Source organism: Haliotis asinina, chromosome 16, assembly GCF_037392515.1.
Source record: "Haliotis asinina isolate JCU_RB_2024 chromosome 16, JCU_Hal_asi_v2, whole genome shotgun sequence".
NCBI lineage: Eukaryota > Metazoa > Mollusca > Gastropoda > Lepetellida > Haliotidae > Haliotis > Haliotis asinina.
In genome coordinates this window covers 16,159,562-16,176,182 of record NC_090295.1, presented here as the reverse complement: position 1 = coordinate 16,176,182, position 16,621 = coordinate 16,159,562, and the positions used below count along the sequence as shown (strand labels likewise).

The 16,621-nt window shown below is 40.2% G+C and overlaps 1 protein-coding gene and 1 long non-coding RNA gene across 2 annotated transcripts in view; both read left to right on the top strand.

The window, feature by feature from the left end:
- Positions 1–2,902, top strand: part of LOC137268866 (cytochrome P450 3A29-like) — a 29,387-nt gene extending 26,485 nt beyond the window's left edge. Inside the window, exon 14 of the mRNA XM_067803444.1 lies at positions 1,452–2,902. Within this exon, the coding sequence (XP_067659545.1) occupies positions 1,452–1,529 (78 nt within the window). The 3' untranslated portion in view covers positions 1,530–2,902. The remainder of the gene's footprint in view (positions 1–1,451) is intronic.
- Positions 2,903–6,178: 3,276 nt separating this feature from the next.
- LOC137268491 (uncharacterized) lies at positions 6,179–7,821 on the top strand. The gene is made up of 2 exons (XR_010955037.1): positions 6,179–6,378; positions 7,421–7,821. It is a non-coding gene; the product is annotated as an uncharacterized lncRNA (long non-coding RNA).
- Positions 7,822–16,621: the final 8,800 nt, after the last annotated feature.

The following is a 16,621-nucleotide window of genomic DNA, read 5'->3' as shown; positions in this document are numbered from 1 at the left end:
TACCTGATATTATATTTTTACCATGTGTATGACAAGAAGGCTGGTATGATTGTTTGTGGTATAAATATGTCCATACTCTCCTGGCTTGTACATCCCTATTGGCTTCTGTATTCAGTCTATTGTTTTGGCTTCTACATGTAAATTCTGTGAATAGTGTGCTGCCCAGTTAGTTCCTGTTGTTTTTTTAATCATTTACTGTATATATCTGCCTCTTACTTGCTTGACGATACAAGAAGCTTTATCGAAACGTCACTCCAACAGATTAAAGTTGCTCATCCATAAAGTTTTGTCCTTATCTGATTCACCAGCTTCTAAACATGCCTCTCAAATAAGTTATGATTGTTTGTGTTTCCATCCATCTATGTAGACATCTTTATGTGTTAGGGTAAGCTTGTTTGTGTGTTTGTGTCCTTTCCAGCCTCGCTCCAGGTCAGAGGAGACATTTAGTAATAATAGAACTCTTGTAATGTGCATATATCCATGACAGATTGCATGCTCAAAGCGAATACTGGAAAACTAGCTTGAGAAAAGAGATAGGTCTAAACTTGTGACCTAAAAGTGTCAGTTCTGTGCAGTCTAGTAGACTGTAGTCACCTTGATTCGTGGATGTAATTTAATTTTGTATAGTCACTGATTATTTTATTCATTGACTCAGCAAACTGAAAATGCCTAATATTCCACTCATAAATGAAACATGTATTTGCTGAAGCTATTTTATATTTGCAGTCATCACCCAGTCATGCGCACACAAAATGTGACGTCACCTTATTTAATGGTTTATGTAGGCATTTACCGACAGGATTGGATGGAGAACTCACTGACTTTGTGATATCCTAATCACTGACCCGTGGTGAAGGTCCAGGGTGGAATAGGCCTTCAGCAACCCATGCCTGACATAAAAGGCGACTATGCTTGTCGTAAGAGGTGACTAACAGGATCAGGTGGTCAGGCTCACTGACTTGGTTGACACCTGTCATCGGTTCCCAATTGCACAGATCGATGCTCATGCTGTTGATCACTAGATTGTCTGGTTCAGACTCAATTATTTACTGACCGCTGCCATATAGCTGGAATATTGCTGAGTGCAACATAAAACTAAACTCACCTACCCCACCCAATCACTTAGATCAATGCTCATGCTGTAGATTACTGGATTGTCTGGTCCAGACTCAGACTCAGTTAATCGACAAACAAACAGACACAACAATATAAATAGAGTGGGTCTGAGGGTACTTTGGGGAAATCACAAGTCTCCACAAGAATCTCTGTTTATGCCTCTTATGTAATTCCCTCTATTGGTAGCTTGTTTGACCAAAACACTTTCTAAAGCCGTGTTAATTCCATGTTTATCTATTCATCCATATGACAAAACACTCACTGTTTGATTCCAACTGCAAAGATTGTTTGTCATCTGATATTTTCAATGAATATGACTAATATTTCATTTGCAGGATGAGCTGACAGAATTCGTTACCACAGGAGTATTTGCACCAAAGCACCCAATCAAGCTGAGAGTTGAACTACGTTGAGATCTGTGACTTCGACAAAAAGCAAAAAAAGCAAAAATCTGTATTATCAAGAGGACAAAATGAAGAACATGATTTAATCGCTACATCATAACATGCTAATTTTCTCAGTATTATTTGTTACACTCCTCTAATCAGTCTAACAAATCGTGAAAGTGGTTATTCGTACATACCTTTTGAACTTTCACCTCAAAAAAGTTTGTAACCGAATGATTTCGAATCCTATTTCCCATAGAGTCACTTCCTGCTATTTCCGATACAGTCACTTCCTGCTATTTCCCATACAGTCGCTTCCTGGTGATGCACATGGAGCAAGCTACAACATTGTCAACAGGGAGTAAATAGTCACCGAAAAAAGCGTTTTTGTCAATATTTCAGGATGTCAGCTTTTACTGCAGGTCAAATATCCGTGTTTCACACATATTTTCATTTGTTGAGGGATCAGTGTCAGTGACTGGGGGAATTTAGTATGTGCTGCAAACCCTGTACTGTAACTGTTGTCTGATTGGTTAAATCCATTCAGTCATCTTGCGTTTGATTGTGCGGTCATAGATTGCTCAAAGGTTACAAGAAGTGACCTCCACCTTGGGTTTGTTACATTTTCAAGAACAGTTTTTATTTAAATCCAAGGTCCTGCTCAGATGGCACAGTTGTATTTAGAGCTGAACAGGCTTTTGTAGTATGCACTCATAGCAAACTTTCAATCAAACATCTTTACACATGAAATTCAAGTTCTAGTTCTATGTCCTTATGCTTCTTGAATCTGTCTCCCGGAACTCATGTACAGCCATGTCAATATTTGAACGTTTGCGTGCTATATACCCATGCTTGTGGGATCTGTCATAGAACTGTATAACTTGTGCTATCCTTCCTCCTTGAGTGGTGGGTTTGGTTTTATGCCCTTGTTATCAATATGTCAGCAATATCACTGCAGGGAACACCAGAAATGGCCATTTCACTCATGTGGGTAGTGGAACAAGTATCTTTAGCGACTCTCACCATGACACAGTGAAACAGTAAAGATGAAGCCAAATTCACTCAACCACTACACCAGACAGTGAATTCAGAGAAAGTGTTCAACTACTTTCTTTTGTCGTATTGTGATGTATCTGAGGCATAGTTGTTATCAGCCTTATAATTATTATTAACATATATCTTGCATGACATTGTGATGTCTTTTATTTGTAGATTTTATACTTAATATGTATTTTTCATGTTGTTGCATATAATAAGTTTTGAATGACATCACTGGATGAAATGAGCTTGCATATACAGAATATTCTCATGACATTCAAACTTTGTGTATATGAGAACACATATGTATAAAGGAATATATATACCTTTCTTTAGAAATAAATGCTATTTACAAAATGTTTTACAGGTTTTTACAATTTTTGCAAAGTTATGTAATGCTGTGATAACTATTGAATACTGGAACTTATTCATTTACCAGAATACAAGTTGTTTCACATTGTTCTGTGTTCCTTGCAGCACGAACCCATGAAGCCCAGGTTAGAATAGATCTTCTGTAACCCATGTTTGTAGAAAGAGGCAACTAACGGATCGGGTAGTCAACTATTTAATGTACATGTGACCCACGTACAAAACATACAATACATATACTCCCAAGTTTGTACATACATACATCGCTGTTCATAATTGCCTCATTACTGATAGGGTAGGCCAGTGGATTGAGTTGTCTCCCCTACAGCCAAAACACCACTACCTGACCGAGTTCAGCCATATGCCACTTTAAGCAATATTTAAGCAATATCATGGCAGGAGACAACAGAAATGGGCTTATGACACACAGCACCTCTCTTGGGAATCAAGCCCAGATATAAGTACAGATAAGCCAACACTTTAACCATTGGGTTGGGTTATCCTGCCTCTTTACTCTTCACAAGGGAGCATCCATTGATTTCCATTGTTAAAAAATGTAATGTAACGTTTTTGCAGAATATTGTAAACACAATAAAACAAATGGACATGTTTCTGTTGTTAATAGTAATTCTTGATATTAAACAAAAACATGCTCATCTCAAACCTAATCTCAACCTGACCATTCCAGATAAAAAATCAATTGCTTAATACTGATCAACATATTTGTTCATATAAATAACACTTACATACACAAGTTTCCATATTTAGTCTTTAAAGGTTACTGATATGAAATCTTTTTAAGTTACTCTCTCTATCAGTCTTGGATACAAGCTAGTGATGAACCAAAAAAGCACAATACATATCTAAAATCATCTTGATGAGAAGAATTACGGTTTACCGTGAAGATGAGAGTTTGTTCTTGTTTTATGATGAGATTGTTCATAATTGATGGCTGTGTGTATAGCAGTGAAATGAATTTAAGAGGAGCGATCTTGCTATGGGAACATGAGAGTGGTCATCAAGTTCGTCACTAGTGTTGCACATGACATCCACAGGCGTCTAACTTTGTACATAAGTTCTTCTTTTTGGGGAGGGTGGGGGTGTAATTAACATTGTATAAGCTTGTCCATAAACATCATCACCACCCCCACAGTCATGAATTATGAATGGTCCCTGATCATAAAAGGACACCATCCCATATCTATTCTGTACGGTCAGCCTGGAGTCATTTCAAATGTTTCCTGACTAGATCTGTAGTGATCATAAATGATAAAAAGAAAACAGAATGTCACAGTTGGAAAATAAAACACAACTGTTGATCAATGAAACAAAATACCTACATTTCTCCACTTCATGATGTGTACAAAATATATACAGCTGGGACTATATCTTAATGTACCAGGATTCTCTCCACTATATACATAACACAGCCAAGAATAATACAGTTGTTCATATTAGAAGTAATGTACTTAGAGATTACTCGATTCACAGGTATTAGATTTAATTCCTAATTATTTTTTTCTGACTTGTAAGCCTAACAATTTTTTTCAGTAATTAAGTGCGACAAGTGTTGCTTTTCACATGGAAGAACAGATGACCCAGCCAGTCAGTTCAAAGAGAGCGCCATAGCTTTAGGAATGCCAAGATAAACAATAAGCAAGTTCACGCCAACAAATTCCATTAACAGCAAACCTCAGCAGATTGTCAGCCATTTTACCCAACCAATATTGCCAAAGGAGAGAGGCATTTTTATTTGGGGGCATACATGTACTTATATAGTAAACATGTAAAGCCCCCGAAAATTGTCTTTCTTTCAGAACCATTTGGAGAGTCAAAGAGGTTGTCTGGAACTAATTTATCCTTAAAGTGTCACCGTGACAGCCATGCTGGTTCCATGAATATTTTCATCCAATACATGCACTTCATATAGGAAGTGTTTTCTGTGCTGTTTTTATGCTGCAGAGTAAAATATTTTGGTGAAGAATTTGAGTCCCGTCTGTCCTCCTGGAATGTAGCTGATGATGTACCTGTGAAGACATGAGACGCAAGTTGAGGTTGTTGAAGTGTTAAGAATTGATGAGCGAGTGAGTGTAGTTTTATGCTACATTTATCAATATTCCAGTAAATCATGGTGAGGATACCAGAAATGGTCTCCAGACATTGAATCCATATGTGGAATCGAACCCAGGTCTTCAGCGTGAGGCCTTAACATTAGTCTTTCCCACCGTCCCGACTGATGTGTGAGTGAGTTTAGTTTTATGCCATATCAACAATATTTAAGGTGGGATCAGGAATATATTTGAAATTGCACCTACCACACTAATGATATGACTTGAGCAATGGCAAAAATGACTAAATATTGTACTCTTCACCTGCAAAGGACAGGAAAGTACGGCATACAGGCTGGTTTTACACATTTACAACTATAGTTGTCTTCAGTACACATTAAGTATTTGATTCAAACAAGTGTCCACTTGACCACATTTTCGATTCGATACAAGTGCTTTTATCATTTTCAAGTGTGACTGATACAGGGAGAGAACAGGTGTCATATGCAGGACAAACAATGTGATGGCCTGCAGGAGGCTGTTGATGGTGGCTGGGGTCGAAAAGGTCGTGTCTATACAAGTCAATGGAAGAAAATGCCCACAAGCCACTAAACCCAACTCAAAGGCGTAATCTATAAAATTGACTGTAATTGTGGACGCTCATACATAGGAGAAACATCCGGACCCGTCAACACCAGGATCAAGGAACATCTGACATCATCCACCAAATCGGACCAGAAATCAGCCATATCAGACCACGCAGCAACTCATCCCAAGCATCAAATCAACTGAACTGACTTAACCATTCTCGCCAAGAAACAATCAGACTTTACTAAACGCAAGTTACTAAACGCAAGACACCTGAAGAGATCGACATCAAACCCTACCGTACTGTAGCACGCAAACCACACCCCACCCACCCACATCCACCCATCCCCCCACCGCCACACCACCCCCCACACACAAACACAACCCCCCCCCCCCCCACACACACACACCAACACCCACCCACCCCCACACCCACACCAACACCCACCCACACACCAACACCCACCCACACCTCACACTTGAAAACGATATCGAAACTTTGTGCTCTTGAATTTCGCCATCGTTCATGCCTTTCCACATAGGCTTTTTACTCGGGTTCATTTGCCTGCGGCTGTTTAAACTGCAAACAAGGATATAAAACACAATCTGTCAACATGTCATGGTGCCCCAAGCGTTATACCTTTCTGTTGACAGGTATAAATGGGAACACATTTGATCACGTCGACACTTGAACACCACGGCATACAAACAAGGTATTCGCGCTTCGGGCCGCCTAAACTTCAATATGTTTTGTAAACAGAAGCTTCTCATTACAGTCTTTGTTCTCCTCGCTGTAGTCGAGTTCAGTCGCCCAGTGGATGCAAAGATACCATGTAAGTATTTTGTATTACGTAACCTCCTTTAATACTCTGTTTCAATTATATTGAATTTCTATGAAACTTACTACACTTACTATGTATATGCAACTAATGAGTAAGTTTGGTTTTTCGTCGCTTTGTCCTATGCTATCCATATTCCGGGTCACAGGAATTTGTGAATTACAATTGGACATAAACGAAGAAGTCTGATGAAGGTGTATCAATTCCAAAGAAATTAACTCGAAACGAGACGAGTTGGAATTGGTATTTAGGAAACCACGTTTATCGCAAAAGGCGACTTAGTAGATCACGTTTTAAGATTCGCTTACCAAATTGGTTGGCACCGGAAATATGCTTCAGACATTTTGTCCATGTACGGAACCGAAGCAGGTTCATCCACCTTACCAGCGAACGCACCATCGATGCAAAATTTCCATATATCTGCACACTTTCTGGGATTCTCATCCAAAGACAAGACATCCATGGCACCAACGCTGTTCGTAATGTAAAATAATTGGTTTATCTGTCGAGACGCGACAACTGACATGCCTTCATTCTATGTATACAAGCACCTTCTTAGACGTGTATTTTAAAGCACGGTGTGTTTATGAGTGAGTTAGTGTGTTGGACTTTACGCTGCTATTAGCAACATCACGGAGGGATCATCAGAAATCGACTTCATGCATTGGATGGCGTGACGAGCGAACGCTTTAACCATAAGGCTTCGAATTCCACACCGCTTAAACATCTGGGCATAGATTTTCGAAGCCCTCTTAGCGCTAGGATACTCGTAAGTGCCATCATTACGATTAACTTACGACTATCGTAGCACTAAGAGGGCTTCGAAAATCTTCGAAAATCTAGGCTCAGTGTTCTGGTTCTCTTATCACATTTCTCAATTCTCAAAAGAATTTCACAACAGTATAATCCAGTATCGATATCAACAGTCGATATCTAAATTTATCGTTGATTGCCGTCACAAACATCGAAGATTAACACATGGTAACAGAGACTCCAGTCGACGAATGTGAATGAGATCTTCATTGTACATTTGCAGATCCTTGTGAAAGATGGGGCGCGACATGCATCTCAGACCAAGGGAGGCCATGTAAAGATGTGATTGGTCCGACGTTTGCCACGTGTCCTAGAGGCACTGTCTGTTGTCGAGGGATCGACAGTGTCAGCGTCCCAAAGTAAACATGGTCCAATGGGACATCCTTGTCTGACTGGGACCTGTCTGCACCATGGGTCATCTGTCTACACTCTCTAGGTCATCTTGTCTAGACCCTCCAGACCATCTGTCTACACTCTCTAGGTCATCTGTCTAGACTCTCCAGGTCACCCTGTCTAGATTCTCTAGGTCATCTCTCAACGTTGTCAGGCTTATCCCCTGCAGCTTCAACCAACGTGAACCTTTCTGTGACTCTACTGTCTTTGCTGATTAAAGAGAAAAACAACTTCCTTTGTTTTGCTCATTCACTACCATCGCGAGTTTATAGCAACTGTTCTGTACAGTTGGTTCCTGTAGATACCGTAAACGATCATAACATTGGGTTCAGACAAGGACACTGTCACACGTGAATTCGAGTCGCGATAATTTGTCGGATTTTTCACCAGTTATGACTACAATACTTTCACTTTCATATCAGTAATGGCAAACCTGTTGCATATTATAAAAATATATAAACTTTAGAACATGTGGTGTCCGGGTTTGCCGTAGTTTCTGGACAAAGACTATTGAAAACAGAGTAAACAACACGACAGTCGACAAAAGATTACATGAACAGACTTGAGTTACTGACTCAGAGACAAATTCGGAAAGAGGCATAGTTATTTCTTGATTGATTTCCTTACTGCTGAAATGTCTGACAGATAAGGGGCGGTGGGATAGCCTAATGGTTAAAGAGTCGGCTCGTGATGTGGAAGCACCGGGTTCGATTTCCCACATGGGTACAATGTGTGAAGCCCATTTCAGGTACCGATGCCGGAATATTGCTAAATGTGGCTAAAACGACACTCACGCGCACTTACTAATGAAGTACGTTCTGTGTTAATATCATGTTAAATACCATTCAAGTATATCCCTCATGCATGTCAGGACGCTTCAGAACCTGTTCCATTTTGGTGAGCCAATGTTCAGTGGCGGACACAGGTCAGAGGAACTCGATCGACATATTGGGAGGTATTTCAGTCTCAGCTCCTTTGGCTACCCGGATAGCAGCCAATGCACATCGCAAGTGGCGACTGACGGGATAGGGTAGTAGGCTCATTGACTTGGTTGACGCATGTCATCGTATCCCAATAGCGTAGATTGATGCTCATGTTGTTCATCACGGGATAGGGTAGTAGGCTCATTGACTTGGTTGACGCATGTCATCGTATCCCAATAGCGTAGATTGATGCTCATGTTGTTCATCACGGGATAGGGTAGTAGGCTCATTGACTTGGTTGACGCATGTCATCGTATCCCAATAGCGTAGATTGATGCTCATGTTGTTCATCACGGGATTGTCTGGCCCAGACTCGATTATTTAGAGACCTCCGTCAGAGAGCTATAATGTTCCTGAGTGCGGCATTTCAACAAAATGTCATATCAACCAAATTTATAGCTACCCGTGCCTGTTAAAATTAATATCCGTCGATCCATCTAATCTCATAAATATACTATGAGGGAGAGGTCTGGGGAGACAGGCGGCCGTGGTATTAGAAAAATATATTCTGCCTCACAAAGTCTTGTTTTAAATGTGGGTGGTCAATATTGAGCTGCGTCATGACGTGACGTGACCCGTATTTGCACAAAGCGTTGAACATGGTCGCGAATGACAAGGATATTACATATTTATGTCACACAAGGCCAGCAAGCATGTAAAGGCTGTCTTTGTTAAATTGGACCAGCCAGATGTTGTAATCACCAATGACGTAAACAGCCGCTGTTGTGAAATTACATCACGTCAGCTGGAGAGAACAACCAATCTAGGACATTTATACTTCGCTCCAGGATGCATGCACCTGAGAAAGGGGCAAAGTAGTGTGGCTGTCTGGCCCCCATCACAAAACACATAAATTAAAATAAATACTCCCAAACATACTAGAAGATACAATGAAACGGTGAACCAGGAAGCCTACGAGGGGTGAATGCTCCCGGCGTCGAGGGAGTGATCTCAACCTGGGACCAAACCGCTCCAGGGTGGTCCACAACATGTTAGATTGATATCAGCTTAGATTGTGACGGTTTGTCAAAAATGAATGTAAACGTCATCTTGTGTTTACTGAGAAAGCAGCAGGCGAAATGTCGGTCTTTTTTCATTAAATCCACCCATGATACATTTAGAAGGATAAGATACTAAGACGACGTGTAGGCACCCCAATGGTTACCACCTTGCTATCTTTCTTGTTAGCATGTATCCTTATTTATCATCAAAAACTGTGTTCCACAGGAGATATCGCTTGTGTGAGATCCGACGATATCTCTTAGGAGACATTTTGCATAATGCCCTGACAACGCTACGACGTCATGAACTAGAAGTCACAATGCTATGACATCGTTGCACTGCAAATCTAATGCCAGTGCTGTGTTAAGAGATGTCCATTTTTCATTGAAAACTAATGAAGAATGATTTTGGATGATAAATAGAATCTCACCCTGGTGTCAACTGATATGAATTATATCAACACTCGTTGATAAAGGTAAAATTACTTGTTACTTTATCAACTAATGTTGATATATTTGATATCAGTAGACACATGGCTTAGATTCTCTATACACTCCAATTAGAAGTTTTTCCTGGGGTTGGCAAACTGAAGACAAAGGATTCAGACATAAAAACGTACCTTATGCTCTGACTGATCTTTTCCTTTCGTTGCTTTGAGGCTATGTTTTATTGAGCTTTGCTTTCTAAATTAGGATCTATAAAATAGTTTTGGAGACTAAGTAAACCACCTTATACATCGATTGGATATGACACAATTAGGCATGCGTCACAAGCAGCAGGAGTCACATGATTGAAAGTGACGTGGGCAACATCAGGCGATCGTAATTACACAGAACTTTATTGATTCAGGACATTCCAGTTCATGACGTGCTCTGTACAGCCTTTGGTTACGTGTCATGCAAGACCTTCTTTGTTCAGGGTGCAATCGGGAAAGAGCGAGTGATTAATATAATCCCGTCACTATTCGTCCCTTTCCGTAACCTCGGCATATTTCGGAATAAAACAAGTCGGTCACTACGTGCTGTGATATTGCTGGAATATTGCTGAGAGCGGGATGTTGCTGAAATCATGGCTCTCATTGTATTCGTACAGAATACGGACTGAGTTCAGAAGGGATCTCCATCATTATCACTCTGCTGACGCGACATCTGTCGTTACCAATGTTCAGTGATCTCTATCTCTATGCTTCCATAGTGGAGCTTCTATTCATATATCCATTGCAAATACTAGTCACTGGAATGCTTAATAACATACGCATTTAAGGTCTACTGACGCATCTCAATGACCACCCACTGTTTTGTTTCTGAATGTCAATATGTAGGTTTAGTCTGATGTTAAAACATTTGTCCCATCAATCTGTGAAAATGTTCTCTAGTGTAGGATTAAGGAATGTTCTGTTTTGAAACGAATGTAGATCCATCCTTTATCGATCGACCTAATATCTTCATTGAAAATTGCTCCAAATTTCTACATTGCACACTGAACGTAAGACAAGTAAAAGAAATAAAGAAAACCACGAATTATGTTGTCTTTTAAGTTACTTTTGTATGACTTGTTTGGTTGTTGTTTAACGCCGCACTCAACAATATTCCAGCTATTTTGCCGTGGTCTTTAAATAACCGATTCTAGACCGGACAGTTCATGGGCATCTACGCCATCAGGACATGACGACATGTGCCAAGCAAGTCAGCAAGTATGACTACCCGATCCCGTTAGTCTCCCTTCTCAAAGCCATTTTTATATGAAAATTGTAAAATGTTTGGTCAGAAGGTGAAAACAATCAACACGAAGAATCTGTCACGTTAAGTCATATTTATACAAAACGTCGGAGCAAAACATTTCCCACTTTCCTCAGAGAGAAGCTACAAAAAACCACAGAAATAGATCACTGGAAATGCACAAAATTCGCTAAAATCTTAAACATGTCCTACTATAGCTTATCACAAGCCTGGTATAGATTCCAAGTAACATTTGATACCCATCATCGAATGCTCCGCCTCAAACTCCTTGGCAGCTTATTGTAAAAACAAAGTCTGCCCCTCTTAGTGGGTAACAGGATTGACGATCCTGTCGATGTTTGTCCGAAAAAGGTGTAAGTACAATGTTCACTATGTACGTTGATTTGGAAAACTCAATATACATAGATACCATTCCTTCAGGAGATGTATAACGTGGCTACATTTCACTGATGGTGGGACACGCCCAGAAGTATCGCTGACTGAAATATTTATCAGCCAATCAAATGATCAAAATTAAAAAGTAACTGACCCCAGAGCGAGCGAGTTTTACGCCGTTTATATAGCAGCAACAGCGCGGCGGGGAAAAACCAGAATTATGTTTCACACACTGCACGGCCGCAGAGTATAAGCATAGACATGACAGTCTGAGGAAGCTTAGACTCAGTATTATTCGTTACACTGATTATACTGAGTCTAACAAACATGAATACGTGTCTTCAGCCGAAATCAGATAACAGAATATGTAATAAGTCTGTTTTTCTTCCTTTACATTATTAGCCTAAATAAAACCTTTCGAATCATCGATAATTTATAAAGGTGTAATTTGTTTTATTCTGTTAGATAAACACAATGATGTCATATGTCAGTCTTTAATCTGCCGATTATATACATATGGAAATTAATTAAGCAACACCAAATTGAAAGACACATAAAAACTTAACAAAGTTTAACGAAGTAATTTTGATGATTGATTATTCAATTTTGATGTATTGACATACAGCATGAGCTTTTCATGGGTTGATATGACGCGCGTGAAGCTTGCACAGCGCACGTGCATTGCTTTAACCTCAACTTTCGAAAAATGCACTTTTTCCCTGGGGTGTTTACAAGCGCAGGTTGTCGATTGCATTCGGTTTTTCATTCATTTCAATGTCATGGCACGTAGGAAATTATCAGAGGCCACTCGTTGGCAAATAATCGGCATGAGGAATGCTGGTATGTCTCTAAGACAAATCGGGACTCAAATCGGACGACATCATTCCATAATTTCAAAACTTTTGAAAAAATACCGGGCCACTAATGAAGTTAAAGACCTGCCTAGACCAGGAAGACCCAGGAAGACCACAGTCCGGGAGGACAGAGCTTTACTGAGACTTGTACGGCGCAGGTCCTTCGACTCGAGCTCTCGGTTGAGACAGGAGTGGCTTCCAGGGAGACCCATCTCGAACAGGACTGTTCGGAATCGTCTGAAAGCTGCAGGATACCGGGCAAGGAGGCCAATCAAGCGACCCAGACTGTCTCCAGCCCATAAGGCAGCCCGACTGGCCTGGTGTAATGACCGTTTGCACTGGAACATTGCCTCTTGGAGGAAGGTCCATTTCTCAGATGAGAGCCGGTTCTTGCTGCACATGGTGGACGGTCGTACTCGGGTCTGGAGGCAGAGGAACACAGCAATGGCTCCACGGAACATCCAGGAGACTGTGGCCTTTGGGGGAGGTTCCGTTATGGTATGGGGGTGCATTTCCATGAACTGCAAGTTGGATATCATTACCATCCGTGGCAACCTTAACGGTGTTCGTTACCAACAGGAGGTTCTTGACAGGGCTGTGGTACCTCATTTTGAGAACCATCCTCTGGCAACGAGACCCATATTTATGGACGACAATGCTAGACCTCACAGGGCGCATGCTGTAAATGATTTTTTGCGGCAAAATGCAATTGACAGAATTCCATGGCCTGCCATGAGCCCTGACCTCAACCCCATTGAACATTTGTGGGACTTTATTGGCCGTCGTGTGAGGCAGAGAGACCCACCAGTCCATAATCTCAACGAATTGACGGCTGCCCTGCATGAGGAGTGGAACAGGATCCCCCAGAATCAGATCCGGAGACTCATCCAAGGAATGAGGAGGCGTCTGGAATCGGTGGTGCGTGCGCAGGGAGGACACACTAGATATTGATGAAAGTCGGTGTGCAGACTCTCAGATGACTGTTCTTTCTTTCCATGTGACATTTGTGTTAATACACCTGACAACAACGTCTGTGGATGAATAGTAAATTGTGTCCATTTTTTCATGAATTTAAGACAGTTTTAAGAATTTGGATTTCGTTGCAATAAAGCAAAGTCTTGATACTTTTTCCCTTTAAGTTGTTTGTCAGAGATCGTCTGTTGAATAAAAAAGTGTCAAACTATATCAACCCGGCATATTTTGATTGTCAGAACACTTCAAAGTTGCTCCAATAGAAAAAATTGGGGTGTTGCTTGATTAATTTCCAGGTGTATATTTGTTAACCTTGGAGCACAGGTACCTAAAACAAACGCGTTTAACTGTTTGTGTAGGTCTTCAGGAAACACTGGTGATCTGATATCGTCCAATAACCATTAAATAGCAATCCCCTGATTTAACCACCTGTACTTGAAATAAAGAGAGAACGCCACAGCTGTTGCATAAACAGATCTATGCATAGAGATTCAGGGTGACAATCAATGCTGTACGAGTAAAGGGACGATATCAACGACGATAAGCACTCGGCTAGTGATCCAGTGAGTGTGAGGTGTCGGTATCGAGCCCACCTGTGACCTGGTGAGAAAACCTTCAAGTCAACTTTGTGTGCAGACTCTTTCCATGTTGTCATAACCCCTAGTGTACAGTACACAACCCTGTGCTCTTAAAAGAACTCATGAATCCGTTGGTGTATGACCAGATGGTGGCCACATGAATACGTGCAAACACCTAGCTGCCGGACACGTACAGTAAACTTGGACAAAGTACTATGACTGTGTGTCCCAGTCCACCCAGCTGTGAATTGGGTACCTCTCTAGGATTCGAGAGCCACAATAAACTCGTTGCGCCTAGTGGCAGCAAGAGTTGTATACTCCCCAGGGAGTTGAGATTTATAATACGATGTGATGCTGAGACGGACATTCCATCATCAAGGGAAAGAAATACCAGTGTCTTGAGCAAGCAACAGTTGCATGGATATGTGCTTGATATAAATAACCAACAATATAACATAATAATATAAATAATGGTGGGATGAGGTGTTTGAGCATATTTCATGAAAATGTCATGTATGTGCATCCCGAGGTTTCATCCCTAGGAGAAGACTGATCAAACGTGAACCAAATCATTCACTGTTCGACAGCGGCGACATGCCACAATTATCAATGGAACAGAGAGACCAAGCTTTAGGAAAACTGAATGACGACATGTTGCAAATCATTTTTCTGTTCATGTTCAAACAATACACCCCCTGCAGCAACGAGTCCTAGCCACTGAAGGCACAGTCGACCATCCTTGCAGTGGAAGTCAGTAACAACCGAAGGTGCAGGTAGAAATAATGGAGACGGATGAATGGCCGAGGGGGCAAATGTAAGAATTAGTTTTCTTCTTTTAACAAACCAAATAAAGCTGTTTCGTTTTTGTTTGCATTTCAAACTTACATATAACGGAAATATATTTTATTTTGGTGTCCGTTATGTTTATATACAGTTTTAATTCGTTTTTGCTTCATTTCTAATTTTTATATATAACCCAATCCTATTTCGTTCGGTATTCCTTTTTAATTTTTGTATACAAACTGAATACATTTCGTGTTTGTTTAAGTCTAATTTTCATATACAACCCAGTCTTATTCCGTATTCTATTATTTTCAATTTTTACAAAAACCCAAAGTTTTTTCTTTTCTGTATCCCTTTCAATTTTTACATGCCAACAAAAACAAAATCAAATTTTCAATTTCTATGCAATACCCAATCCAGTTTCGTCTTAATTATATTTTTAGGTTTATATAAGCCCAATCTCATTTCGTTTTTTTCTTAGTTCCGTTTTTTCTATAGAACCCAACAAAAAATCATATTTCGTTTTTGTTTCCATTTCAACTTTTACACACAACCCAACAAAAAATCACATTTCGTTTTTGCTTCCGTTTCAAATTTTACATACAACCCAAAACAAAAATCCTATTTCGTTTTTGTGTCCGTTTCAACTTTTACATACAACCCAACAAAAAAATCCTATTTCGTTTTTGTGTCCGTTTCAACATTTATGTACATTTCAACCAAAAAATCATGAAACCACAAGAAAACAGATATTCTGTCCAACTTGTCCTGCTATTTTTCCCAGCACAGGAAGCGGAACACATCAACCCTTCATTCTCCACAATATGTCACCTACTTGAAAATACTGGTGCACACATAAGCATAAGTCATGGTGATAAAAAATGACAGCACTGAATACTTACAATTGTGGTCAGTTTTAATTACTGGATGGATGTGCTTTTAAAACACAAACATCCTACACTATTTCATCCAATCACAGCTGTCACAGGCCTCTGTCCGTTTGAGTTGTTTCCATACGGTCCTCGCTCGGGAAGCATGTGATACTGATATGGTGTAGTGGAACCTAGACAACCCTAGCTCATTTCATCATGGGCTCTCTATTTTTTGACATACAGCCCTAGGTTATTCAGGGTTTTCCGTTGGCATTTTTCTGTTTTGAATATGCTAATATTAATAAAATTTCATCACTCATACGGGCTAGGATGCACAGGTGATTCAGTGATTCTTGACGTTGACTGGTCAGCTAAGCAGAGAAGAAATATGAATGGTTGAATGAACTAGTTTTCATGATCCAAGTTCATTGACAAATTTTACCGTTTCATTGATAATTGGAACGTGCTGCACCCTTACAATCTGAGATTTAAAAAGCAAACATGAAGGTTAAATAATGGGAATACTCAATAAACTTGTTGCGCCTAGTGGCAGCAAGAGTTGTATACTCCCCAGGGAGTTGAGATTGATAATACGATGTGATGCTGAGACGGACATTCAATCATCGAGGGAAAGAAATACCAGTGCCTTGAGCAAGCAACAGTTGCATGGATATGTGCTTGATATAAATAACCAACAATATAACATAATAATATAATTAATGGTGGGATGAGGTGTTTGAGCATATTTCATGAAAATGCCATGTATGTGCATCCCGAGGTTTCATCCCTAGGAGAAGACTGATCAAACGTGAACCAAATCATTCACTGTTCGACAGCAGCGACATGCCACAATTATCAATGGAACAGAGGGAC